At 46.5% G+C, this 27,889-nt stretch overlaps 1 protein-coding gene across 1 annotated transcript; it reads right to left on the reverse strand.

Moving 5' to 3' along the window:
* Positions 1 to 11,075: 11,075 nt before the first annotated feature.
* Positions 11,076 to 13,373, reverse strand: LOC118151908 (uncharacterized). The gene is made up of 3 exons (XM_035292324.3): positions 13,204 to 13,373; positions 12,550 to 12,750; positions 11,076 to 12,188 (listed from the first exon to the last, which is right to left on the reverse strand). Exons 1-3 carry the CDS (start codon positions 13,304 to 13,306, stop codon positions 11,767 to 11,769), a joined length of 726 nt encoding a protein of 241 aa, XP_035148215.2. The 5' UTR covers positions 13,307 to 13,373; the 3' UTR covers positions 11,076 to 11,766.
* Positions 13,374 to 27,889: the final 14,516 nt, after the last annotated feature.

Below are 27,889 nucleotides of genomic sequence, written 5' to 3' on the forward strand. Positions count from 1 at the left end.
AATGTTTTAGCAGTTTTCTTGGCATCCTTTAGCTCAGTCAAGTTGACACATAAAGTTAACCATCACACCAGCCATGCCATACACAGACTTCCAGTTTACAGAAACGGTGAGATAATAGGTTTGTGATGCTTTAACCCACTAAAGCTGGTGATAATTTGTTATCTAGCAATAGTAAACTAAGGACTCAGTGAAGATTGAAAAATAATTGATGGGTTGAATAATAAACACAGGGCAGTGTTTATTAGGTGAACCTTAGGACACAGCCTCCTGCCCTGTGTTTCTGACAGAGGATTCTTTGAGCCTCACCTTTCCAGGTGTGGGCAATTGCTTTGCTTCCTCCTCAGATATGGTCCTGACTTTGATTTTTCCTGATAATACAGTCCTAATCAGGTTCAAAATTTAAAAAAAAAAAAAACAAAAACACCTCTCTGTTCCTTACTTCCTCGAAGATCAGAGAAGCAGGACATTTTCTCCAGGATTTTCTTAACACAAGTATTTCTCACACATCCCAACAAATTCCAACATATTCAGAAAGAAAATACTGTTCTAAATCTTAAGTTTTCCAAGCTACATTGATTCTAGTAATTGACCAGTCATCTGCAGACAGGCTTTGGAGTGGTTAGGGCATCAAGAGAGAAGGTATCAAAAAAAAAAAAAAAAAAAGGACCGAGTGGAAACCTTAGGAGAGGTAGAGTAAGGATATTTCTGCCCTGAATAGGAGGAAGAGAAGCAAGGAAGAAGGAAGTAGAAAAAGGAGGCTGGTGAGAACAGAACATGGGATAATGATCAGAAACTTTTCAATTTACCAGCTGTTCTATCACTTCATAAGGCAGCCAGTTGCCTAGTTCAGAATAAATAGGAAAACAGAAACTTTTGTATTTTAATCTATCTTGTTTAAAAAAAAAAAAAAAACCATACAGGCCCACACCTGTAATCCCAGCACTTTGGGAGGCCGAAGCAGGAGAATGGCTTGTATCCAGGAGGCAGAGGTTGCAGTGAGCTGACATCATACCACTGCACTCCAGCCTGGGTGACAGAGCAAGACTCCTTCTAAAAAAATAAATAAATAAAAAATAAAACTGTACTGATCAGTGTGTGTTTTATATATTTATTAAACATATGTAAGTTTTATTCTTTTAAGACATTTTCAAGTTAATATAAAGAAATTACGTTTAATAAAGAATATTAAGCCCCCTGGAAAATTGTCTCCGCTTTTAATAAACTCTATTATCTTGCCTGGAGTCAGCTGACTATGACATATAGAATTCTAGGAGTCTGAGTTTCCAACTTCGTCCTCCAAATTATCCTGTTTTTTGGCTCCTGACTATGGGAAACTTTTTACAGTAATCTCTAGGAAGTGTCCCACAAACTGATTTTGTGTAAGGTTCCACCAGAAAAGGGGAGAGGGCTGTGTGATTCCATATATTAGTGCTTTCTCATTTATTCGTTCATTCAGTAACTCACTACACAATCAGTATCTATTAAACATCTACTATGTGTCAGGAACTATATTAGACATCATGGATACAATAATGAGCAAAGAACTAAAACATGATCCCTTACATGGAGGTTAAGATCAGGGGAGAATACAGGCATTATTCAAATGAACACAAGGTTAATAGAAATTTATTATTATAAGAAGTGCTTTGAAGAAAAGATACATAGTGCTATGATAGCTTGCAATATAATTGAAGAAACTTGGAACATTTACTAAAGAAAGACATTTCAATTAACATCTGAAACATGAATGAAAGAAAGCTAAGCATTTCAGAGAGAAGGAACTGCAAAGGCTAGTGCCACCTTCCAGCCTTAATACCCACCCCACCTCCAAATAATCTAGAACCTTACCTAGTCTCCTTTCAGAGCTCACCCAGGTCTTGACCAATCCATTCTTTCTCCATCCTTAATTGGGTTCTCACTATTCTCCACATTTTCAAAGGACAGCTTTCCCTTGAATAAAATGCCTTCATTTTCCTTGTGTAAAGGACCTTGTCTCTGAGGTCTCTGAGTTCACGTGGCCAGTGCACCTTCCAATTTACCCATGACTATAACCCTACTAATAAAAGATAGTAATGAAGCAAACTGAAAAGGAGTGTTATACAACACAAGAAGGACATGTTCCGAGTAGGCACAAATTGAGAAAATGAGATATAAAGCTCAATGTAACCATCAAAAAAAAATTCCTTTAAAGAAGAAGCATGTGGTCAATACTTTGTTAGAGAAGTGTAATAATTGCTAAGTAACATGATACAAATTCCTATGTCTTAATTGGTGTGCCGGATACATAGCTGTATACATTAGTCCATTCTCATACTGCTATAAGGACATACCTGAGACTGTGTAATTTATAAAGGAAAGCGGTTTAATTGACTCACAGTTTCACAAGGCTGAGGAGGCCTCAGGAAACTTACAATCATGGTAGAAATGGAAGCAAACACATCCGTCTTCACAGGGGCAGGAGAGGAAAGAATGAGAGTCAAACAAAAGGGGAAGCCCCTTATGAAACCATCAAATCTCCTGAGAACTTACTATCACCAGAATAGCATGGAAGAACCTCCCCCACCACATGATTCCATTACATCCCACCAGGTCCTACCCCATGATTCAATTACATCCCAATGGTGTCCCTCCCATCACAAGTAGAGATTATGCAAACTACAATTCAAGATCAGATTTGGGTAGAGACTCTGCCAAACTAAATCAGTGTGTATACATTTGTAAATATTAGTATTGATGCATGAAATACTGTCATTAAAAGTATGCATATTTATAACTTAACTTTAAAAATACCAAGGGCATTACACATTGGTGAATTAAACTTGTACTAACAAAGGAAAACTATTTTAGATAACAGTGTTGAAACAATGCAAAAGAACCAGTAAAAACGGGATAAATTAAAATTTAAAAATAGATAAAGTTACACAAATTTAAACCCTTGAAAACCTCTTGATTCATATAAAGAAATCTACTGGCCTATGCATAAGGAAGCACATGATTTTAATTTAAACAAGGAAAATAGTATTTCCCAAAATGATGATCTGCTCTCCTCAACAAATTTAGTCCTGACTGAAAAAAGTTTTAAGATACTCAAATGCAGGTAAAATGTAAAAAACTGAAACATTAAAAAAAGGAAATTTGAACATATATTAGTATACATTGACATATGTATATGTAAAAATTAATATATATTACTTCTATATTTACCTATTTTATTCCATTGTGAGAACATGGTTTGTCAAATGAAACCCTAATTCTTCCACAGTTAAAAAAACAAAATCAATTGAGGTCCTAGAACATGTAATATTTTCTACACTACCTCGCAAAAAAAAACAAAACGTCCTTACAATGACTATATACATATATTACATTCAGGAGACACTAAACAATTCTCATGACTGAGAAAATACTCGGAACAGAAACAACACAATACTGATCCATTGAAGCAACATGTAGATTTCTACTCAATGGGCAGAACTCCATGTCAAATAGAGTTAGAATTCTCTCTAAATGGAGAGAATCCTCTCTCTGGACAGAATAAGCCAAGGTAAAGGCAGGAAGCTCCAGACCCTCACCACACCCCCTCTCAAAAGCCTCCCTGCCTTACTGGTCTCCATCATCCCCTGCTTTCCACAGGAAGTTCTGTCTTCTCCTTTCTCTTCAAAGGAAAGATTTCCATCAAGGACAAACATCTCTGTTCCCTGCGGAGAGGCTCTACCCTTGGGCAACATGAAGAGCACAAAAAGAATAATGAACTACGGAGCAGAGCCCTTCGGTTCCTAAAAGGAGCCAGACACTCTGCTGGGTTTTCCCAAGAGTGCTTGCTCTGGCCACACCCACAGCCGCAGGCTCCCTGAATTAGGTTAGAAGCCTTAAAGAGATTAAGCTTTCTCCCTGAGTCCCTGCCACTCTTTTTCCAGCAACCAAAGAGCAATTTTGCAGAGTGGCAGAACAGAGACAAAATTAGTTCTGGGCTTCCCGGTAATTTCAAAGGAAGTGATTTACTTCATTGCCCATTTAGAAGTCCCCTCTACCTCTGCATTTCACATGTTCTCCACTTCCTGGTGTGGTGTGTGTGTGTGTGTGTGTGTGTGTGTGTGTGTGCATGCTATGCTGAGAGTCGGGCAAATTTTGAATGAAGGGAGACCGAAACCTGGAGGTTCTCTTTTTTCCTGCAGTCTGTGGAGTAAAACCTTATTTCTGCCACAGAGTCAGGAATGCATCTATGGATGTTAGGAAAGGATGGACGGGATGCAGTTTCGTTCCTACTTAGGTCTCTATCCAGGAACAGACAGCAGAGAGCAGTGGGCCAGAGGGCTGCATTTTGTCGATGACCATCCAGGTTTGGGTGTGCTCCTTCTAGCTTGCACGATCTGATTTTCTCCTTCATTTTCTGTACTGGATCATTTTTTGTAAAACACACTGGGATCAGGAACATCCCACACGGCTGCCTATTAGGTCATGTGTGTATTTCCACAGCCTTCTGCCTTGCTCAGTGAGCATGTGGATCCAGGAAGGGGCACAACTCTAAGCAGGACCCAGTGGGGTGTGGGGAGGAGAAACTCTGTAAGAGAAGAAAGAGCGAGTCAGACTGTCCAGAGGCCCAGGTTGTCCCCGGTCAGCCTTAGAAACAGCGTGCATGAAGACCTTGCCCAGAAAGGAAGCAGCTGAAAGGAAATGAAATGTCCACAGGGACGGTGCTGTGGGATCTGCTCACGCCCTGGAGGCTTTCATGGACATCTCAGGCTCCTTTTGCCTTGGAACCGGTGCAGAGGGGACTGAAGCCTTGAGGACAAGGCTGCGTGGCCAGCTGGGTGTGGGAGGTGCCAACAAGGTAAGAGATGGCAAAGCAGTGGTCAATATAGATATGGAGGTTGCTGAGGAAAACACAACTGGAACTGGGATCCAGCCCTCCCACCTCTGGGCGTATCACCTAAGGACTCAAAATTGGGATGTGGAGCAGATATGTGCCCTGATATGTTGGTTGTAGGCACGCTGCCTGTAACCAAGATGTGCAATCACAAGGATTGACTGAACACTTGGATATGTTGCTCTAAGTTCCCATCAGCAGATGAATCGAGAAGGACAAAGGAATATGGTTGGCCAAAGAAAGACATAAAGAAAAGGAGACCCTGTTATCTAAGACGTCATAGATGGACCCAAAGGTCATGCAGGCAAATGAAATCAGTCAGGCCCATCCGACCCTTATTGCCTGATCTCCTTCAGATGTGGGATGGAAAGGTGAGGATCATGAAAGTGGAGGATAGAAAGGTGGTTGGCTGGGCCTGGGGCAGGGGCAGGGGCAGGGGCAGGGGCGGGGGCAGGGGAACAGTATGGGTCAAAGGGCACGAAGTTTCAGAGAGACAGGTGGAGCACTTCCTGGATATCTGTGCCAGGGCAACGTGAGTGTGGTTTATCAGAATGTAATGTACTCTTGAATATACCCATGGGAGTAGACCTTAAAATTCTCCCAACAGGGACAGGGAAAAGGTGTGCGGTAAGAAGAGAAGTGTGTAAATTCAGTTGATTCTAGTGAATTCTGCAATGAAGATGTCACACACAGTATTTATGTATCATATTTATTGTCCTTTATACTTGAAGCCATTGGCAGGGGAAGGAAATATTAAATCAGGAAACAAAACTTCAAAGAAAGACCACTTCTATGAACGTCTAACGTCCATAGGACCACTCTCCGGTTGACAAGGATTGACCGAACACCTGGATATGTCGCTCTCCATCTGACACTTGCTTCAAATGGCCCTCCGCTATTCCAGGCACATGGGTCTCTCCCCTAACTCTCCTGCGCTCCTGAGCCCTTGCTGCCTATCACCCACCAGTGCCAGTGCTTTGTAAACAGAGCTCAGGTGGATTTTCTTTGTCCCATCTGTTTTCCCAAGTAAGAAACCACCTTCCTAAGACACTCAGTAGGACATTCCCCTTCCACCTTCTTCTCTAAAGTTGCCTAGGTGCTCATCACTGGCAGGGAGAGAGGCTCTCAGGTTTCAGTTCTAATTCATGGGATGCTGGCACGCGCGCGTGCGCGCGCACACACACACACACACACACACACACACATTAAACTCAAAGAGGTAGCCACATGTGTCGTCAAACACTTGCAAACTGTTTTCCAAAAAGCGGATGCAGTTCATCCATGCCAAAGCCTAGGTTACAAACACGGAGAGATTCCAGACGCGCTCACAAAACCCTCTCAGAAATATTTTCCTGACCCTGGTGGTAGAGGTTTTTTTTTTTTTTTTTTTTTTTTGAGACGGAGTTTCCCTCTTATTACCCAGGCTGGAGTGCAATGGCGCGATCTCGGCTCACCGCAACCTCCGCCTCCTGGGTAAGCAATTCTCCTACCTCAGCCTCCCAAGTAGCTGGGACTACAGGCGGCGCCACCATGCCCAGCTAAGTTTTTTATTTTTAGTAGAGACGGGGTTTCACCGTGTTGACCAGAATGGTCTCGAGCTCTTGACCTAGTGATCCACCCGCCTCGGCCTCCCAAAGTGCTGGGATTATAGGCGTGAGCCACCGCGCCCAGCCTGAAATATTAAGGGTATTTCTTGGGACACACAAAGAATCTGACGGACCAGGAATCCAAGAACAGGGCATTTCATTTTCCACTGCAAATGACCTAGGGCGTGGTACCTCCCCAAGACCCCACTCCCACTTCCCCGAATAGACGGAGCTCAATCTCTATCCGGGTGTATTTCGGGGTGGGGTGCTCAACGCTTTTTGCTGAAAGGCCAATCACAGGTAAAACCCCAAAGCCCACATCTCTTCCTTTCGAAGAAAACGCGCAAACATTTAATGGGAGAGAGGTCGGTCCCAAGTCGTCAAAGTCCCAGATCTTCTGAGCCCCCAGAAGGAAAAACCATGACTTCCTTTAGATGCCTGGAACAACAGGTAGGCTTCCGGAGCCAGGCTGCCATCTATCAGTCTGAGGGGGCGGGAGGAAGGCTGTCTGGAGCCGAACCGGAGCTGCGCCCTGCTTCTTTCTGCTCTGCTGCTGCGGGGAGCTCCTGGCGTCCCAGCGCCGGAGGCCGCCGTCCAGCAGGGCGCCATGAGGTTGCAGTGCAGAGTCGGGCTCGTCTCTGGGGCCAAGGGTCCGAACTTTCCCAAGGCAAGGGTGCTGGAAACTGTGAGGGCGCACCTAAGGCCACCCGGGAGCAGGCGCAAAGTGCGGCGGACCGGCAGGCCAGGGCCCCGAAGCCAGCAGGCGTCGAGCGTGGCCAGCGCCCAGTGCAGTGCGGCCCCGGCGTGCGCCAGCTGCCAGGTGAGCCATGCGCGCTGCGAGGCGCTGGGCTGCGTGGCGCAGGCGGGCCCCGGCAGGAAGGCCCCCCCCCGGGGCCCGAAGCTCGCCCAGTGCCACCTCCAGCCCGCCCAGGTGGTTGAGGACTCGCGACAGCAGGCGCGGAATGGAGACACAGGCTTCTGGGGAGAGGCGCCGTCGGCGCTTTGCGGGGGTGGGTCGCTCCTCCCAGAAGTCCACCTGGCGTTCCAGGCCGCTGGTCCTCCCTAGGGATCTAGGCAGGGTGTTGTGGCTCCTCCAGGCGCTTCGGACTGGGAACAGAACCCGAGTGGGAGAGAGAGCAGGAGGTGTCAGAGGGACTGTGTGCAGCGGTAGGGGACCCATTTACAACATCCCACAGCCCCCCCCTCCCCTCCGCCCTCCGTCCTCGAACCCCCCGCAGCTCTCCTCCAAGAAACATACTCTTGGTCCCTCCCTGCATCCTGGAGACCCCTGTGCCCTGCCGGGGTGCCTTCCTCTCTGCCCTTTCCAATGTGAAGCACAGGGGCCACTGAGGGCCTTGGTTCCTGGCGCACTGGGGGCTTCCTCAGCCCCCTCACCCAATCCCCGCTCCCTTTCCCAGGGCCCTGTGCCCTCCTCCCCACCCCGCCAAACTTCCAGCCCGGAAAACTGCCTTCTCTGAGGTCGTGGGGACCTCCTGCTCTGCTGGACTCATACGACTTGTCGTGGCGTCTCTCTCCTGCTGGGGCTGGTCGTGGCTTGACCTTCCGCCCTCGGTTTCCGATGTCTCTGCGGAGACTGCCAGGGGAGCCATCTGGGCTTCTCCACCGTTTGTGCCTGGACACAGATGCCTCCCGGCTGTGCCCACTGGAAGCTGTGGGTGAAGAGGAGGTCATAGTGAGTGTCCCATGACCCGTGCATAGACGGCTGCAGGAGGGCTGCAAAGGCCAAGCTCCCAGAGTGCCTTCACAACAGGAATGACTCTGCTCCCAGGTGCCCCCATCTTTCTCCAGCTGCCCAAGACCTCCAGGCCCCATTCCCAGGGTCCCATCCTGTCTCCTGACTCTGGCTGTTCCCCAGCTGCCTGGCACCCTCCAGCAAACCCTCCTCCGCGGGCGCACCTAGAGTATGTCTCAGCTGGCGGAGCTACCCAGCATCAGGAATCTGGCTTTCCCCTTAGGATTTCCCCACCACCTGCCAGATCAGGGTCCATGGTGAGGGCGGGGGGGCGGGTCGGGGAGAGAGTTGGGGCCGCTACCTTTGTCACTCCAGCTCTAACTCTCCTGCTTCCCTGCCCCCTGCAAGCCCCTCCCCACAACAATCTTCACAGACATGACACTGGACCCTCACCTCGTTTTCTCTCATAGTCCTTATGGCTCTTAGGGGTCTTCATCTTCCCCTGCTTTCCACAGGGAGGTCTGTCTTCTCCCTTCTCTTCAAAGGACAGATTTTTCATCCAGAAAACCCCTCTGTGTTCCCTGCAGGAAGGCTCTACCCTGTGTCAGCATGAACAGCGCCAAAGGGGAAATGAAGGAGCAGGCAGGTGGAGCCAGTGGGTTTTTATAGAGAGCCAGGACTCCCTGCTGGGTTTTCCCAGGAGTGTTTGCTGCGGCCACGCCCACAGTGGCAGGCTCCGTGGATTAGGTTAGGCGGGTTAAAGGGATTAAGCTTTCTCCCGGGGTTCCTACCACTCTTTCTCTAGCAACTGATGAGCAACTTTGCACAGTGGCAGAACAGCAAGAAAATTAGTTCTGTGATTCCCGGTAATTTCAAATAAAGTGCCATACTTCGTTGCCCATTTCAAAGTCCCCTCTACCTCTACGTTTTACAATTTCTTCAATTCCTGGTGTGGGCATGTGTGTGTGTGTGCATGCACACTATGCGGAGAGTTGGGAAAATTTCGAGTGAAGGGAGACCGAAACCTGGAGGTTCTCTTGCTCCTGCAGTCTGGGGAAGAAACCCTCATTTCTGTCACGGAAGCAGGAATGTATCTGTGGATGTTGGGAAGGGATGGACAGGGTGTGGGGTCATCCCTACTTAGCTCTCTATCCAGAAACAGGCAAGAGAGAGCAGTGGGCCAGAAGGCCACATTTTGCCCACACCATTTAGGTTTGAATGTGTTCCTCCTAGCCTTCAGGTTCTGATGTTCCCCTTTCTTGTCTGTTTTGGGATCAGGAACATCCCACCGGGCACCGATGGGGTGTATTTCTACAGCCTTCTGCCTCGCTCCATGAGCACGTGAATCCATGAAGGGACACAACTCTTGCCAGGACCCAGTGGGAGTTGAGGAGGAGAAACATGGTAAGAGAAGAAAGGGAGAGTCAGATGTTCAAGGCCCAGGCTATCCCTGGCAAGCCTTAGAAACAGCGTGCAGGGAGACCTCCCCCAGAAAGGAAGCAGTGAAAGGAAATAGAATGTCCACAGGACCGGTGCTGTAGGATCTACTCGCGCCTTGAAAGCTTTCATGGACATCTCAGACTCTTTTCACCTTGGAACAGGTGCAGAGGGACTGTCGCCTGAGGACAAGGCTGCTTGGCCAGCTGGGTGTGGGAGGTGCCAACAAGGTAAGTGTTGGCCAAGCGGTGTTGGTCAAGACTGATAAGGAGGTTGCTGAGGAAATCACAACTGGAACTGGGATCCAGCACCTCCGGCATATCACCTAAGGACTCAAAATTGGGATGTGGAGCAGATATGTGCCCTGATATGTTGGTTGTGGGTACGCTGCCTGTAACCAAGATGTGCAATCCACCTAAGTTCCCATTAGCAGATGAATCAAGAAGGACAAAGGAATATGGTTGGCCAAAGAAAGACATAAAGGAAAGGAGACCCCGTCATCCAAGATGTCATGGATAGACCCAAAGGTTGTGCAGGCAAATGAAATCAGCCAGGCCCATCTGACCCGTACTGCAATATCTCTTTTGGATGTGGGATGGAAAATGGTGAGGATCATGAAAGTAGCGGTTAGAAAGGTGGTTGGCTGGGCCTGGGTCAGGGGCAGGGGCAGGGGCAGGGAAACGACACCGATGGGAAGATGTGGGTCAGAGGGCACAAAGTTTCAGAGAGACAGGTGGAGAGCTTCCTGGATATCCATGGAGGGGCAACGTGAGTACGGTGGATCAGAACGTAACATATTCTTGAATATACCCAACGGAGTAGGCCAAATTCCACCAACTGGGACAGGGGAAAGGTGTGTGGTGAGAAGTGTGTGAATTCGGTTGATTCTAGTGAATTCTGTAATGAAGACGTCACATACAGTAAATATGTATATTTATTTATTGTCATTCATACTTGAAGCCACCCATGGGGGAAGGAAATATTAAATCATGAAACAAAACTTCAAAGAGAAACCACTTCTATAAAAATCTAACATCCCTAGGACCTCTCTTTGGTTCACAAGGACTGACCAAACACCTGGACATCTCCCTCTCCATCTGGGGCTTGCTCCAAATGGCCCCCCACTATTCCAGGGGCATGGGCATCTCCCCTAACTCTCCCTGCTCTCCTGAATCCATGCTGCCTATCACCCATCAATATCCATGCTTTGTACAGAGCTCAGTTGGATTTTCTTTGTCCCATCTATTTTCCCAAGAAAGAAGCCACCATTCCAAGACACCAAGTGGGACATTCCCCTTCCAACTTCTTCTCCAGAGTGGCCGAGGTGCTCATCACTGGCTAAGGAGAGAGGCTCCCAGGTTTCAGTTAGAATGCACGGGACGCTGGCTTCCACAAAAAAAACAAAAAAAAAAAAAAACAACTGACCTCAAAGAGGTAGCCACATGGGTCATCAAACACTTGTAAGCTGTTTTCCAAAAAGTGGAGGAAAGCCTAGGGTACAAATACGGAATGGTGTAGAGATTCCAGAGGCTCACAGAACCCTGTCAGGAATATTTTCCTGACCCTGGTGGCAGAGGTTTGAAATGTTAAGGGCAAGGTACCTCACCAAGACACCAGCTCCACTCCCGAGAACCGACCTGGCTCACTCTGTAGCAGGGTGTCTAGAGTTGGGTTTTCCCAAAAGTGTTTGCCGCGGCCACGCCCACAGTGACAGGCTCCCTGGATTAGGTTAGGCCTGTTGGGGCAGGGTTCACAAAGCTCTGGGCTGGAAGAAGGCCAATCACAGGTCAAACACCAAAGCTCACACCTGTTCCTTTCAAAGAAAACGCGGAAATATTCAATCGCAGACAGGTCAGTCCCAAGTAGTCAAAGTCCCAGATCTTCTGAGCCCCCAGAAGGAAAAACCATGACTTCCTTTGGATGCCTGGAACAACAGGTAGGCTTCCGGAGCCAGGCTGCCATCTATCTGTCTGAGGGGGCGGGAGGAAGGCTGTCTGGAGCCGAACCGGAGCTGCGCCCTGCTTCTTTCTGCTCTGCTGCTGCGGGGAGCTCCTGGAGTCCCAGCGCCGGAGGCCGCAGTCCAGCAGGGCGCCATGAGGTTGCAGTGCAGAGTCGGGCTCGTCTCTGGGGCCAAGGGTCCGAACTTTCCCAAGGCAAGGGTGCTGGAAACTGTGAGGGCGCACCTAAGGCCACCCGGGAGCAGGCGCAAAGTGCGGCGGACCGGCCGGCCAGGGCCCCGAAGCCAGCAGGCTGTCGAGCGTGGCCAGCGCCCAGTGCAGTGCGGCCCCGGCGTGCGCCAGCTGCCAGGTGAGCCATGCGCGCTGCGAGGCGCTGGGCTGCGTGGCGCAGGCGGGCCCCGGCAGGAAGGCGCCCCCCGGGGCCTGAAGCTCGCCCAGGGCCACCTCCAGCCCGCCCAGGTGGTTGAGGACTCGCGACAGCAGGCGCGGAACGGAGACACAGGCTTCTGGGGAGAGGCGCCGTCGGCGCTTTGCGGGGGTGGGTCGCTCCTCCCAGAAGTCCACCTGGCGTTCCAGGCTGCTGGTCCTCCCTGGGGATCTAGGCCGGTGCTGTGGCTCCTCCAGGCGCTTCGGACTGGGAACAGAACCTGAGCGGGAGAGAGAGCGGGAGGCGTTAGAGGGACTGTGTGCAGTGGTAGGGGACCGATTTCCAACGTCCCACAGCCCCTCTTGACCCCGCCTCACCCGCCTCCCCCGCCCTCCATCCTCCACCTCTCCGCAGCTCGCCTCCACGCCCCATACTCTTGGCCTGGGGACTCCTGTGCCCCGTCCGGGGTGCCTTCCTCTCCTTCCTTTCTAACTTCAAGTGCCTCTCACCCGGGGCCACCGGGGGCCTTGGCTCCTGGCACACTGGGGGCTTCCTCAGCCCCTTCGCCCATTCCCAGCTCCCCTTCCCAGGGCCCTGCGCCCTCCTCCCCACCCCGCCAAACTTCCAGCCCGGAAAACTGCCTTCTCTGAGGTCGTGGGGACGTCCTGCTCTGCTGGACTCATACGACTTGTCGTGGCGTCTCTCTCCTGCTGGGGCTGGTCGTGGCTTGACCTTCCGCCCTCGGTTTCCGGTGTCTCTGCGGAGACTGCCAGGGGAGCCATCTGGGCTTCTCCACCGTTTGTGCCTGGACACAGATGCCTCCCGGCTGTGCCCACTGGAAGCTGTGGGTGAAGATGAGGTCACAGTGAGTGTCCCATGACCCGTGCTTAGACAGCTGTGGAAGGGCTGCAAAGGCCAAGCTCCCAGAGTGACTTCAAGTCAGGAATGGCTCTGCTTCCAGGTGCCCCCATCTTTCTCCAGCTGCCCAAGACCTTCAGGCCCCACTCGCCGGGTCCCATCCTATCTCCTGACTCTGGCTGTTCCCCAGCTGCTTGGCACCCTCAAGCAAGCCCTCCACCGTGGGCGCATCCAGAGGATGGCTGAGCTGGCGGAGCCACCCAGCACCAGGAATCTGGCTTTCCCCTTAGGATTTCCCCACCACCTGCCAGATCAGGGCCCATGGAGGGGAGCGGGGGCCGCTGCCTTTGTCACCCAGCTCTAAGTCTCCTGCTTCCCTGCCCCGCTGTGAGCCCCTCCCCACACCAATCCGCAGAGAGAAGACACTGGACCCTCACCTCGTTTTCTTTGAGAGCCCTTCAGGCTCTCGCGGGTCTCCATCTTCCCCTGCTTTTCACAGGGAGGTCTGTCTTCTTTCTCTTCAAAGAACGAGTTTTCCATCCAGGAAGCACCTCTGAGTTCCTCGCAGAGAGGCTGTGCTCTGTGGCAGCCTGTGCAGGGCAAATTGGGAAATGAACGGGTGGGTGGAGCCAGTGGGTTTTTATAGAGAGCCAGGACTCCCTGCTGGGTTTTCCCAGGAGTGTTGGCTGCAGCCACGCCCACAGTGGCTGACTACCTTGATTAGGTTAGGCGGGTGGATGAGATTCTGCTTTCTCCCTGAGTCACTGACAGTCGTTCTCCAGCAACCGATTAGCAGTTTTGCAGAGTGGCAGAAGAGAGACAAAACTAGTTCTGGGCTTCAAGGTAATTTCAAAGCAAGAGCTGTACTTTATTTCCCGTTTGCATTGCCTCTCTGTTTTTGCGTTTCATGATTTCTCCACTTCCCGGTGTGAGTCTGTGTGTTTGAGTGTGCATGTGTTTTTGTTTGTGAGTGTGTGCTAGTGTTTTCTTGCACACTGTGTGGAGAGCTAGCCAGATTTTGAATGATGGGTGATTGAATTCTAGAGATTCTTTTGCTCCTGCCATCTGTGGAGCAAGGATTCATTTCTATCATGGCTACCTGAATGCATTGATGGACGTTAGGAAAGGACAGGGTTTGGTTTTGTTTCTACTTAGCTTTCTTTTTTATTTATTTATTTTTTTTTTGAGACGGAGTTTCGCTCTTGTTACCCAGGCTGGAGTGCAATGGCGCGATCTCGGCTCACCGCAACCTCCGCCTCCTGGGTTCAGGCAATTCTCCTGCCTCAGCCTCCTGAGTAGCTGGGATTACAGGCACGCGCCACCATGCCCAGCTAATTTTTTGTATTTTTAGTAGAGACGGGGTTTCACCATGTTGATCAGAATGGTCTGGATCTCTTGACCTCGTGATCCACCCGCCTCGGCCTCCCAAAGTGCTGGGATTACAGGCGTGAGCCACCGCGCCCGGCCTCTACTTAGCTTTCTATCCAGAAATAGGCAGCAGAGAGCAGTGGGCATGAGGGCCACATTTTGCCCACATCATCCTGGTTTGAGTTTGTTCCTGCTAGCCTCCCCGACCTGATTTTCTTCTTCCTTTTCTGCACCAGACCAGTATTACACAGGGCTCAGGAACATCCCACTGGGGTGTCGATGGAATCGTGTGTGTATCTCCACAGCCTTCAATGAGCCCGTGTGTCAAAGAAGGGGCTGAAGTCTAGGCAGGAATGGGGGGGAAACTTGCAGAGATTAGAAAGGCAGCATCAGTCCGGGCATGGTGGCTCAGTCCTGTAATCCCAGTACTCTGGAAGGCCGAGGCGGGTGGATCACGAGATCAGGAGATCGAAACCATCCTGGATAACATGGTGAAACCCAATGTCTACTGAAAATAATAAAAACATTAGCTGGGCTTGGTGGCAGGCACCTGTAATACCAGCTACTCTGGAGGCTGAGGCAGGAGAATCGCTTGAACCCGGAAGGGGAGGTTGCAGTGAGGTGAGATCGTGCCACTGCACTCCTGCCTGGGTGACAGAGTGAGACTCCCGTCTCAAAATAAATAAATAAATATAGAATCAGAGGTGTGAGGCCCAGGCTGTCCTTGGAAAGCCCCAGAAAAGTTGTATACGATGAGCTCAGAAAGGAAGAAGCTAAAAAGAAATTTTAATGTCTGTAGGTCCAGTGCCATCGAATTCACTTATGGTTTTAAAGCTTTTATAAACACCTCAGGCTCCCCCAACACTGGAGTCAGCATGGATTGTAGGGTGGCCTGAGTACAGGGTTTTTTGGCCAGCTTGTTTTCTGAGATGCCCAGAAGATACTTCTACAGTAAAAAGACATATATATAATATATATATTATATATATACACATAGCGCGCGCACGCAGACACACACACACACACACCCAGTCTTTTTACTGTAATGAACCTGGGGAAAATATTAAATTAGAAAAAAAAAGATGAGAATGAAAGAAAGAAACACACTAAAAGAAAACGTAACGTTAATAGGGCTGGTCTGCAGTTCATGTGTACTGATTTACCACCTGGATATTTTGATCTATATCTGAGGTTCCCTTCAGCTTGCTCTTCAATATTGTAGATGCATTGGTTGCTCTGCTGACTCCAAGCTGTCTACCTAAGTGTCACCCATCAGCTTCAGCTGCTTTGTGCAGAGCTCACATGGTATCTGTCACATCTCTCTTCATAAGAAAGAAGCAACTATTCCAAGACACGCAATAGGACATTCTCCTTCTAACTTTTTCCCCAAAGTTTACCAAGTGCTCATCACTGGCTAGGGAGACAACCTCCAACTTTAGGTTAGAGTGAATGAGATTCTGTTGTAAAATCTTTATATACTTCAAGGAATTCTGTATTTTGAGGGGAATAGGCTGCAAACTTGATTACTACCAATATGTGTAGTCATCCCTTTTGCAAGTTGAAATTAATGATTTTTGAAATAATTGATTCTTCTCCATTAACAATATTCACTTTGCTTCATCAGTGTGAGATTTCTTTTCAGACTAATAATAAATTTAAGCAGCTTGGATGCCTAAGTGGTATTTAGGAATTGATTTAGGAGAGCCTGCTCAAAGCAGAAAGACTAGGTATTTTATACCCTTGAAGGTTTTGGTCAAGAGTTCAGGAGTCAGGCCAGGTGTGGTAGCTCATGCCTGTAATCTCAACACTTAGGAGGCCAAGGTGGGTGGATCGCTTGAGGTGAGGAGTTTGAGACCAGCTTGGGCAACATGTGAAACCCTGTTTCTACAAAAAAATGTGAAAAAGAAAGAAAGAAAAGAATTATCTGGGTGTGGTTGCAGATGCCTGTAGTCCCAGCTACTGTGGGAGCTGAGGCAGGAGGATTGCTTGAGCCTGGGAGGTGGAGGTTGTAGTGAGGCACTGCACTTTAGCCTGGGCAAGAGCAAGGCCCTGTCTCAAAAAAAAAAAAGTGGTGTATATACCCCATGGAGAACCATTAAGCCTTTAAAAACACAACAGGAAATTCTGTCATTTGCAGCAACGTGGATGAACCTAAAAGATTTAAGTAACATAAGCCAGGCACAGAGATAAATATATGACTTCACTTACATGTAGAAGCCACAAAGCTGAACTCATAGAAGTAGAAAGTAGAAAGGCAGATACTAAAAGCTGGTGGGTGGTGGTTGCATGGAGAAAGGGGAGATGTTGGTCAGTGGGTACAAAGTTGCAGTTAGGAGGCATAAGTTCTGGTGTTCTTTTGTACAGCCAGGTAACTGCAGTTTGTAATAATGTATTCTATCTTTCAAACTAGCTAAAAGATGGGATTTTTAAAGCTGGGAATGGTGGCTCCTGCCTATAATCCCAGCTACTTGAGAAGCTGAGGCAAGAGACTGCTTGAGGCCAGGGATTTGATATCCTATCTCTTAAGAAAAGGAGGGAGGGGCTGGGCGCAGTGTCTCATACCTGTAATCCCAGCACTTTGGGAGGCCAAGCTGGGCAGATCACAAGGTCAGGAGTTTGAGACCAGTCTGGCCAATATGGTGAAATGCTGCCTCTACTAAAAATACAAAAAAAAAAAAAAAAAAAAAATTAGCGGGATGCGGTGGCAGGTGCCTGTAGTTCCAGCTACTCAGGAGGCTGAGGCAGGAGAATGACTTGAACCTGGGAGGTGGAGGTTGCAGTGAGCAGAGATCATGCCACTGCACTCTAGCCTGGATGACAGAGTGAGACTCCATCTGAAGAAAAAAAAAAAGTGGGGAGGATTTTAAATGTTCTCACCACAAAGAAATGATAAATATTTAAAGTGATAGATATTCTAATTACTCTGATTTGATTATTCCACAATGTATACACACATCAAAATATCACTTTGTGCCTCATAAATACATATAATTCTTATTTGTCAATTAAAATAAAACAAATAGTACATGAAATAACTTTAAATACATATTACCAAGTGAAAAAGAAGCCAACCTGAAATGGCTGCATACTATACGGCACTCTGGAGAAGACGGAACTATGGAGACAGTAAAGGATCAGTGGTTTTGGTCATGCATGGTGACTCACACTTGTAATCCCACCACTTGGAGAGACTGGGTTGGGAGGATTGTTTGAGGCCAGGAGTTCAATATTGGTTTAGCCAGCATAGTGAGACTCCCATCTCTACAAAAAAAGATTTTTAAAATTAGCAGACATGGTGGTGTGCACCTGTGGTCCTAGCTACTTGGAAGGCTGAGGTGGGAAGATCACTTGATCCCAGGAGTTTGAGGCTACAGTGAGCTATTTTTATGCCACTGTACTCAAGCCAGGGCAACAGAGTGAGACCCTGTCTCTAACAAAACAACCAAAATGATCAGTGGTTGGCATGGGTTAAGGAGAGGAAGTGATGAATAGGCAGAGCACACAGCAATTTTAGGGCAGCGAACCTATTCTGTATGATATTATAATGGTGGATACACATGATTTTATATTTGTCGGAACCCACGAAATTTACAACACAAAGCATCAACCCTGATGTAAACTATGGACTCTAGGTGATAATGATGTGTCAATTCAGATTCCCTGACTGCTACAAATGTACCTGGTGAGGAATGTTGACAGTACAAGGGCTATGTGGTGAGGGGAGGGGAGTATATTGGAATTCTCTGTGCTTTCTGCTCAGTTTTTCTGTATGCCTAAAACTGCTTTATAAAATAAAGTGGTTTTTGTTTTGTTTTTTGTTTTTTTGAGATGGAGTCTCACTCTGTCACCAGGCTGGAGTGCAGTGACAAGAGCTTGGCTCACTACAACCTCTGCTTCCTGGGGGCAAGTGATTCTACTGCCTCAGCCTCCCGAGTAGCTGGGATTACAGGTGTGTGCCACCACACCCAGCTATTTTTTGTATTTAAGTAGAGACAAGATTTCCCCATGTTGGCCAGGATGGTCTCCATCTCCTGACCTCATGGTCCACCCACCTTTGCCTCCCAAAGTGCTGGGATTACAGGCATAAGCCACCACACCTGGTCAAAACAAAGTATTTTTTGAGTGAATATCCTAGGAACAAGACCTATATCAATTAAATTAACGTGATACATTTCATTAATAATGAATGTCTGCCGCTTGATTAACATGAGAATGAGAAATGGGTCCCAAACTCTCATGTTTTTGTCTCTCAGCAGCAACTCAGTGACAAGAAGACATTAGAGTTAGAGCTTGGAAAGGTCAGGTTTTGCTATTCAACTCAAGACTTAATTTTTCCTTTCCATGAAATCTCAGGTCCACAGTGGCTGAGGGTCTGAATTCCTAGACTCGGTGCTCAGAGAACAGAGCCCTTCAAGGAGAGGCTCAAAGAAAGGAAGTCAGAACCTGGAATACTTGTCCTAATCTTTGTTCTGCTTCTTTATGTGAATTCAACAATGATGGTGCAGGGCGATTGGTCTTCACTACTAGATGATGTTGTGAGATGTAATAAAGGAAGCACTGGGGCTGGGATCGGTGGCTCATGCCTATAATCCCAGTGCTTTGGGAGGCCAAGGTGGGTGGATCACGAGTTCAGGAGTTTGAGACCAGCCTGGCCAACATGGTGAAACCCTGTCTCTACTAAAAATACAAAAAATTAGCCGGGCATAGTGGTAGGCACCTATAATCCCAGCTACTCAGGAGGCTGAGGCAGGAGAATTGCTTGAACCCAGGAAATGGAGGTTGCAGTGAGCTGAGACTGCATCACAGCACTCTAGCCTGGGCAACAGAGCAAGACTCTTGTCTCAAAAAAAAAAAAAAAAAAAGCATTGGTTGTTTGGCAGGCACAAATTTTGAGGTCCTGACTTTAGTCAAGTTTCACCTTTTCTTGATATTCCTGTGATGGAAAGATTCCCTATTTCCTGAAGAAGGAAAGGGCTGAAATCTGCATCCTGTAGCCTTCAAGTAGATTATGAGAATCTGCATGATCTCAATAGTAGGCAGGTCACAGATAGCTCAGAAAACCAAAGAATGTGGTATGGTTTCATGAGGAGCAATTTGGGGCAATCCACTTCCACCTTACTCTGAGCAGCCTGTATCTCTGGGCAGGCCCTGGTAGCCTGGACCAAGGATCCAAGGGACATTAGGCCATCCCCATCCCTCCTCAGGCTCTGTTTATAAAGTTTGTTTCCTCAAGTCAACCAGAAGGTTCTCTTTCATCCCTTCCTCCAAGCAACATTTTTCTCAAAAAATATTTTCACTCCAATAGAGAAAACGTGTTGCTGCTCATATTACAGTTCCTCTGAAGAGTTTCCTCTGTTTCTCATTAACAGTGGTAGTCATTCTTACCATACATAGCTGTTTCTCCTTGAAGGAAAGTGGTTTCTTCTGTCTTCACCATGTTTGGGGGAGGTTAGGAGTATCTTAAGACTGGGATTAGAGAAAAGAAGTCAAGTCCAGCTCTTACTGATGACTTGACTTCTTGGGTTAGGGAGAGGTTTTGACAGTGGCATCGCATACCTCCCTCTCTCCTAGGTTCTATCATTTGTTCAATGAATACCTCCTTTCTAATAAACCCAAAAACCCAACTGGACAAATGTTTAGAGGCTTAAATGATGAGAAAAAGTCTATTAAAGAACAAACTTCACAATCTAGACTTATGCTCTCTGCTCCTTCATCGTACTGAACCGTATGCAGACATATAGTGTAAGTTGTGGGGTTGCATAGGCACCACAGGGCCACAAGTGTCCCACTCAGCCCTCAGGCAGAGTAAGGAATAAGAAACTTCACACATCGCACCATGCAAATGGAGTTTGGGAGGATGAAGACTCTGAGCTCAGGGGATAAGGAACAATCCTCATGATCCTAAATACATTGGTGAAGAAGAGCTTCCTCTTTCCCCGAAGATCCCATCCCTTTCCTGATGGAGGCTGGGGAGATGCTTCCCAATTCTTAACTTAGCCTTAATGAAAATATGCAGTTGATTACCAACTCCCCTTGCCTCTCCCTTTATGACAGATTCTGGAGTATCAGGGAATTAGAAATATTGGCTCTACTTACGGATTAGCAAGTGAGCAGAGGAAGAGGTCAGATGAAGAGGAAGGGTAAGGTCTTAGCAAAGCTGAGAGGGAAAGAACTTATTATTATTGGGCTTGGGGAAGACAGAACCCATCCACTCCCCCCAGAAAGTGTCCATGTATCTCCAAGTACACTTAACTCATTCTCCAGCCACTGGAAGCTAGCTGGATTCCCACCCAGGGACATACAAATCAGTCTGTGGCTGGGCCACCTTGCCCAATCATTCATCCACCACAAAACAGTTAAACTCTGAAAGTATTCAAGAATAAGATTATTTTCCAGAAAATAGTGTTTTTTGAAAGCTAGAAAAAGTAGCCACTGTCCAGTGGCCACAGAGATGGGTGAGCTTCAAGGGGACAAGTTTTGGGGGTTACTGCTGAGGTGGGTCATCAGTGGAGGTAGCAAGGCCAAACCAGTTATGTGCTCCTTAAGGATCTTCTGTGTGTTTGGAATTCATCCATCTTAAGACAAACTTGGAACTCATCATCTTGGAAAAGGGAAGCCCCTCCCTATAGGGACTCAACATGGCACCTGACTTGATGAGAAAAGGCAAGGAAATCGCATAATCTTCAATGATGAGATGGTTCATAGGGCAGCTACACAGCGTCTGCAAGCAAATCTGAAGATATTGGGGTTTGAATGTCTAGGAAGGAAAAAACCAGAGAGGAGGAGAAAGAGTGACCCAGCTCATGGAAAATATGGGAATATTTTCATAGTCACTAATTGTGGCATTCTCTCTCCTGCCAAATACACCCACAAAACCACACACATACATAAACTCACACACTAAAAAGGACTCTGTAGAACACAATGGTGCCATCTTGGCCAAAGGGTGTGTGATATTTTTGCCTTCCTTCCAGCCATACTTTATTATGAATGTGCAGAATATTGTCCATGATGTCAATAATCGGTCCGAGAGGGTTTAGGTGTTCCCTATCATCTCCATGTCCTTGATATAATCCCCTCCATGGATTCTTAGAGGCCATGCATTTTATATATGTTGCTCACTGCTATCTAGTGAGCATCTAGTATCACCAGCATCTAGTGCTTAGCATTTATGTGATGCTCAAGAACCACTTAGGGGACCAAATGATCAATGGGAGGTGTATCTGCGGATAGGGCTTGCCCATGTCTTGGAGCCATCCTAAAAGAGTAGGGAAGGAGGCCTGATAGGCATCCCACTCAAACTGTCTAGTGGCGGTCACTAAAGGCTTCACCTCTGGAACCTAAGCTCTACCTTCATGGCTTCCAAAAGTCAAGAATTGGAGATGTAATCTCACAAATTAAGTCCTGCAGGACACTTCTGGGTTACTAGAGCTTCTTTCAGCCCTTTCTGATGGATCCCCCACCTCCACCTCAGTGGGCAGTGATTGGCCTTGTGAGTCTTTGGGGGGCTGCTGTGCTCACAAGTGGGCTTGGGCCCTCAGAACCTCATGCATGCTATTAGAATGTACTCAGAAAGGTGTTGACTTGAGCTGGACCAACACCAGAGAAGTTATACCTTCTCTGGTGTAACTCCTCTGTGGAGATGAAAATAGTAATAATAAGTATAGTAATACTATTAATTACTGTATGAATTTTCCATGGCTACTGCAATATCACCACAAACTCTGTTCTTAAAAGAACACCCATTTATTTTCTCACAATTTTGTAGGTGGGTGCAGAAGTCTGGATGGAATCTACTGGGCTCTCTGCACATGATCTCCAAGGTTGAAATCGAGGCTGCAGCTGTTGGGCTCCTGTCTGGAGATTCTGGGGGAAAATCGACTTTGAAGTTCATTCAGGATGTTGTGAAAAAGCAAATTCCTCGCACCTACAAGTCTGAGGCAGCCTTTCCTTTGCTGTCAGCTGGGAGCTGCCACCTGCTCCTCTGGGCCTCCTGTATTCTCTCTAACATGGCTGTCTTCATCTTCAAAGCAGCAATAACTCGTGGAGTCTCAAACTTGGACTCTTTCTCTGCCAGCCAGAGCAAGCTTTCTATTTTTAAGGGCTCATGTGATTAGATTAGGTCCACTGAGATGATCATTTTCTGTCAACTGATTAGTAACCTTAATTAAGTCTGCAAAATCCCTTTTGCTGCAAAACATAATATAGTCCAGGAAGTAACAATAGGGGCAGAAAGATATAATGGGGACCAAATTCAGCTTGCTATCACTTGAGTCCATTGAGGCCACTCCATGTACTGGCCTCAAAGCCTTCAGCTTGAGCCTGGAATTTTATGTTATAAAATAAAACATTATTCAACGAGGCAACAAATTGATAACGATATTCAGGACTTGAACTCAGAGCCAGAACAAATAAACACAATAGAAGTCTCCATTTTAAACACATAAAATATGCATTAACCACTTTAAACACTCAAAATATTGATCGGCCATTATTGAAACCCATTTTAGGAATGAAGTAATATTCCTTTTTCCCTCTTTTTCTTTTTTCCCCTTCTTTTTCTCTTTTTCCCTCAAAAAAAAAAAAAAAACTATTATATATGTACACCGGTACCTTTTGGTCTCCAAAATATAAATTCAAAGAAATACGATCTGCAAAATAAACACATAAAAACAAATTTAAATCTATCTGACTACTGAACATAATTTATGTTCCTTTGCTGCTAAGGTCATCATTAATTCTAGGTTTCAGTTAATATATGCATGCAGACATACATACATTTCCATTGATGAGGCAACTTTTAAAATGTATGAGTAGTTGGAATTTATGAAAACCATTCTGGGGCCAGGCGCGGTGGCTCATGCCTGTAATCCCAGCACTTTGGGAGGCCTAGGCAGGTGGACCACGAGGTCAAGATATCGAGACCATCCTGGTCAACATGGTGAAACCCTGTCTCTACTAAAAATACAAAAAATTAGCTGGGCATAGTGGCACATGCCTGTAATCCCAGCTACTCAGGAGGCTGAGGCAGGAGAATTGCCTGAACCCAGGAGGCGGAGGTTGTGGTGAGCTGAGATTGCGCCATTAAACTCCAGCCTCGGTAAACAAGAGCAAAACTCCGTCTCAAAAAAAAAAAAGAAAAAAAAGAAAGAGAAAAAAAACATTTTGCCATTTTTTCATGAGAACCTAGTTCTTTTTCTATTGCTCATCAAGAAAAATATTCACCCTTTATAATGCTCATTCAGTAGGCAATAAAAATTGCTGTGTGTTTTCTATTCGTCCCTTTCTGAGTGGGGGTCTTTATCATCATTACCCTGTCTCCACAGCATACACAGAGCCACATCCAGCCACTATGGGGAAGAGGACACATGACCCCACATTCCAGAACATTGATATGGATGCATCACTAGATAATACTTTGGCTGGCTCCTCACATCTTCTTCTTTGGAGATACAGCGAATGTGATCTATGTGAGGGGGAAAGAGAAATATGAATTTTGGTGACTTAAAGGCCACTCTGTAGCAGAGCCTATGCTACATGTACCCCAAGCCCAATTCATTTTCCCCTTGGACACTACAAAATTCTGCATCCCTTTCAGTTAGTTGGGGCCCCATGAGTGAGTCTGCATCAATACGACGTGAAGAAAAGTATGGATGCCATGCTTGTATTTGGCTATATATATTTTCTGTGCGCAATCCTCCCTTCTCTCTTCTCCATCTGTAGCAACACTGGAGACTACATGTCAAAGAAAATGGCATCATTGAACATAATAGTCTAGCACCCACCAGATTGACATACAGATCCCATTCTATCTCACTCATAGCCCATAATAGGAACTAGGAATTATCTGTTGTATCCTAGGCAATGCTGTGAAAACTGTAAGCAAGATCCCATTCCTGGATACATCTGGGACTCCATTGCTCCTCTCCAAGGTTTGACCAGAGAGAATGGTAGTAACTATACGTCTATCACATACATTTCCTCTTCTACTTTTTTTCTGCTACTGAGACCCCAAGAACTAGAATGGCTTTTAACCCATTTTCTGAATGATAAGAACTGCCACTATTGATATTCTTGCTTCTATGTGTGCAGCGGGGTGGGGAAAAGTCAATAGAACAATGAAAAAAATAAGATTTCAAAGCACAGAAAACACATCAGGTTAAATTTCAATTTTTTCAGCCCAGTGAGAACATATATATAGTGATTAATGGTGAATCAATGAGTCTCTTATAAATGCCAAAGTATAAGATTTTATTCACAGGATTATAGGAATTCACTGATAGAAATAATATTACTTGTACTTTTAGACTAAATGTATATTTGGCTTTATTTTTGGCCCACACTGCCTGAAGAATTAAGTACAACATTAATATCAGTTTCCTTAAGAAGGGTCTGTAGAAATTGGATCGATGATGACAAAGAATACATGTAGTATCTCCCTTTAAACATCTCTCTTTCCCCAAAGTTCTAGGACAGAGGAAAAATAGCTTCTGCTCTCTTGATTCTTTTTTTTTTTTTGAGACAGAGTTTCGCTCTTGCTACCCAGGCTGGAGTGCAATGGTGTGATCTCGGCTCACCGCAACCTCCGCCTCCTGGGTTCAGGCAATTCTCCTGCCTCGGCCTCCTGAGTAGCTGGGATTACAGGCACGCACCAGGATACCCAGCTAAATTTTTGCATTTTTAGTAGAGACGGGGTTTCACCATGTTGACCAAGATGGTCTCGATTTCTTGACCTAGTGATCCACCCGCCTCGGCCTCACTCTCTCAATTCTTATTACTCATGTAAGAATGTAAGAGACGTTGAGTCCTAGAACAATGCCTGGAAAATAAGATCATGGAAAGGACAATGGCCAACTGAGAGTAAATTAAACACAGAGGGGACAGGACAGGCGTTGGAAGCACACCATTCCATCCAATCACTGCCTCAAAGCCCGGTACAGAAAGCAGGTCTGTAGTCTCCATCAAATGTTGCGGGTTTTTTGTTGTTTTTTGTTTTGTTTTGTTTTTTTCATGGAGCATACAAAGCTTGAACATCTAACTACCATTTGACTCGTAATAACATAGTGAAACCCCGTCTCTGCTAAAAATACAGAAATTAACTGGGTGTGGTAATGGGTGCTGGTAATCCCAGCTACTTGGGAGGCTGAGGCAGGAGAATTGCTTGAACCTGGGAGGCAGAGGCTACAGTGAGACAAGATTGCACCACTGCGCTCCAGCCTGAGCAACAGAGAGAGACTCCATCTCAAAAACCAAACAAACAAAAAAGAACCACACACACCATAAAATTTGCTATATTTTTTTTCTTTTTTGAGATGGAGTCTCGCTTTGTCACCAGGCTGGAGTGCAGTGGCGCCATTTCGGCTCACTGCAATCTCTGCCTCCCGGGTTCAAGCGATTCTCCTGCCTCAGCCTCCCAAGTACCTGGGACTACAGGCACATGCCACCACTTCCAGCTAATTTTTTTGTATTTTTAGTAGAGACAGGTTTCACTGTGTTAGCGAGGAGAGTGTTGATCTCCTAACCTCATGAATCACCCTCCTCGGCCTCCCAAAGTGCAGGGATTACAGGTATGAGCCACCATGCCTGGCCAAATTTGCTGTCTTAACCATTTTTAAGTGTGCAGTTCAGTAATGTTAATTACATTCGTTAATTATATGTTGTGTAACCCATATCCAAGATGCTTTTCATCTTGTAAACCTGAAACTCTATACACATTAAACAGCTCCCTAGTCCCTTCTCCCCTGCCCCCTGATGACCACCATTCTACTTTCTATCTCTATGATTTTGATGTCTCTCAATACTCCTTAAGGGGAATCACATAGTATTTGTCCTTCTGTGACTGACTTATTTCATTCAACATAATGTCCTTAAAGTTCATCCATACTGTGGTGTGTATCAGAATTTTCTTCCTTTGTAAGGCTGAATAACCTTTCATTGTAAGTATGCATCATATTTTGTTTATACATTCACCCATAGATGGACATTTGGGTTGCTTTCACCTTTTGGCTATTGTAAATAATGCTGCAGTGAACAAGGATCTATAAACACAATGTTTTAAACAGTGAGTGCTTATCCAGAAGCTTGGCCCCGTACTTCTTTTCAGTCTCACGAAAAGAGGATAGGAATGGACCCCCTCTCTCTGTCCCTGTGTAGGCGCCTTGCTGCATCCAGAGTTCTAAACGTATCCCCCAAAATCTCTACCTGATCCAGACTGTATGCCATTTCCTAATCTTAGGGAAAGATTTGGCAAAGCAGGTTTCAGCTTGTGTATGGTAAATTTCCTCTACAGCAGGTTTTCCTCTTCTTGGAGAAATAAATGGATTTTCATCCCTAAAACAGGTCTAACAGGGGCATCTTGTTGATATCCACTTGTTGATCTACTATGTATATTTTGGCTCTGGATGTATCATAAATCAAACGATCATTTGGTGCTGGAGGAAGGACCCAACTGGAAAAACATTCTTACTTATACTTGGAGTAGGATAAAGTATTCATTTGACCAAATGAAATGGCTGACATTTGACCATTTTTAACCTGAAAAGAAAAAAAAATGGCAAGTTAATACATAGTTCAGCCTATAGCTGAGGCCACTGTAGGTAGACTTCCCACCCCCTGTGGCTGAGTCTGAAGAGGAAGAATGCCTAGAAAACGCAAACCACCTGGCTCTGACACATTGCCCTGGGGGAGATAGGTAGGGAAAAGCTGGTTCTGCTCTGATAACAAAAGGTGTTTTTCTGCTGTTCCCAGGGGAGGGGTCAGGGAGGCACTTGAATGAATCTTAGCTACAGTCTGAGGCTGGTGGTTAGTATTATGGGCACCCACCAGGACAATACCTTTGAGACAGCCCTATCCCTTCTGTTCTCTCTGGATGGGGAGGATGGGACTCCAGTAGCTAATCAGTGGCCCGGGAGGAACTCATTTGTACCATGTCTGTTTTGAGCAACCTCCATTCCAAGAGGCAACATTCCCGGATCTCAACTCTGCCCATCCTGGAATAGCCACCAATTAGGGATTGGTGTAGAAGGCCTGGATAATTAGTGCCATTTCTATCTTTTTCCTTTTGGTTGAGACTCCCCATATATAAGCTCTTCTTATTTATGCAATTGGTATTAGGGAATACTAATTTACCCAAACAAAGATGTGTAAATTTGGCAGTCAGTTGTTGACACATAGATGTCACACTACTACCACGGTGACTCAGAAGCAAATCTGAAGAAGAGGATGATAAACAGTAGCTACTTCGTTCACTCAACAAACACCTTGCACTGTTTGGTGTCCACGTTTTGCAGGACAGAGAACCAACCACCTGGAAGTTGACAGGTCAGGGAGGCTTTTTGGGGTTCAGGCATCTCTCCCAAACATGCCTAAATGGCCACTTTAGAGATATCATAAGTGATTGTTGAAGAGGGGTCAGCAAAGCATTATGGGTGAAGAGTCACCTGTGTATGTATGCAGTTATGAATGTGTGCGCAGAGTGTGTGTGCAGATGTTACAGTATATGAGAATGAGTGTGCGTGTGACTGCATGGGAATGTGTGTATGTGTGTGTGGTGGATTTATGATTCCAGGCCTGGGAGTCGGAGTGAGTGCTAACCCTCAGTTTATATGAGGAGATGTATCAGCTGAGAATATGGGTAAGTGCTGAAATGATGTGTGAATGAACCTGAGGGTCTGAGAGTGTGGCACTTCAAATAAAGAAGAAAAGGCCAGGTGTGGTGGTTCACATCTGTCATCCCAGCACTTTGGGAGTCCGAGA

Source organism: Callithrix jacchus, chromosome 1 (genome assembly GCF_049354715.1).
Source record: "Callithrix jacchus isolate 240 chromosome 1, calJac240_pri, whole genome shotgun sequence".
Classification (NCBI taxonomy): domain Eukaryota; kingdom Metazoa; phylum Chordata; class Mammalia; order Primates; family Cebidae; genus Callithrix; species Callithrix jacchus.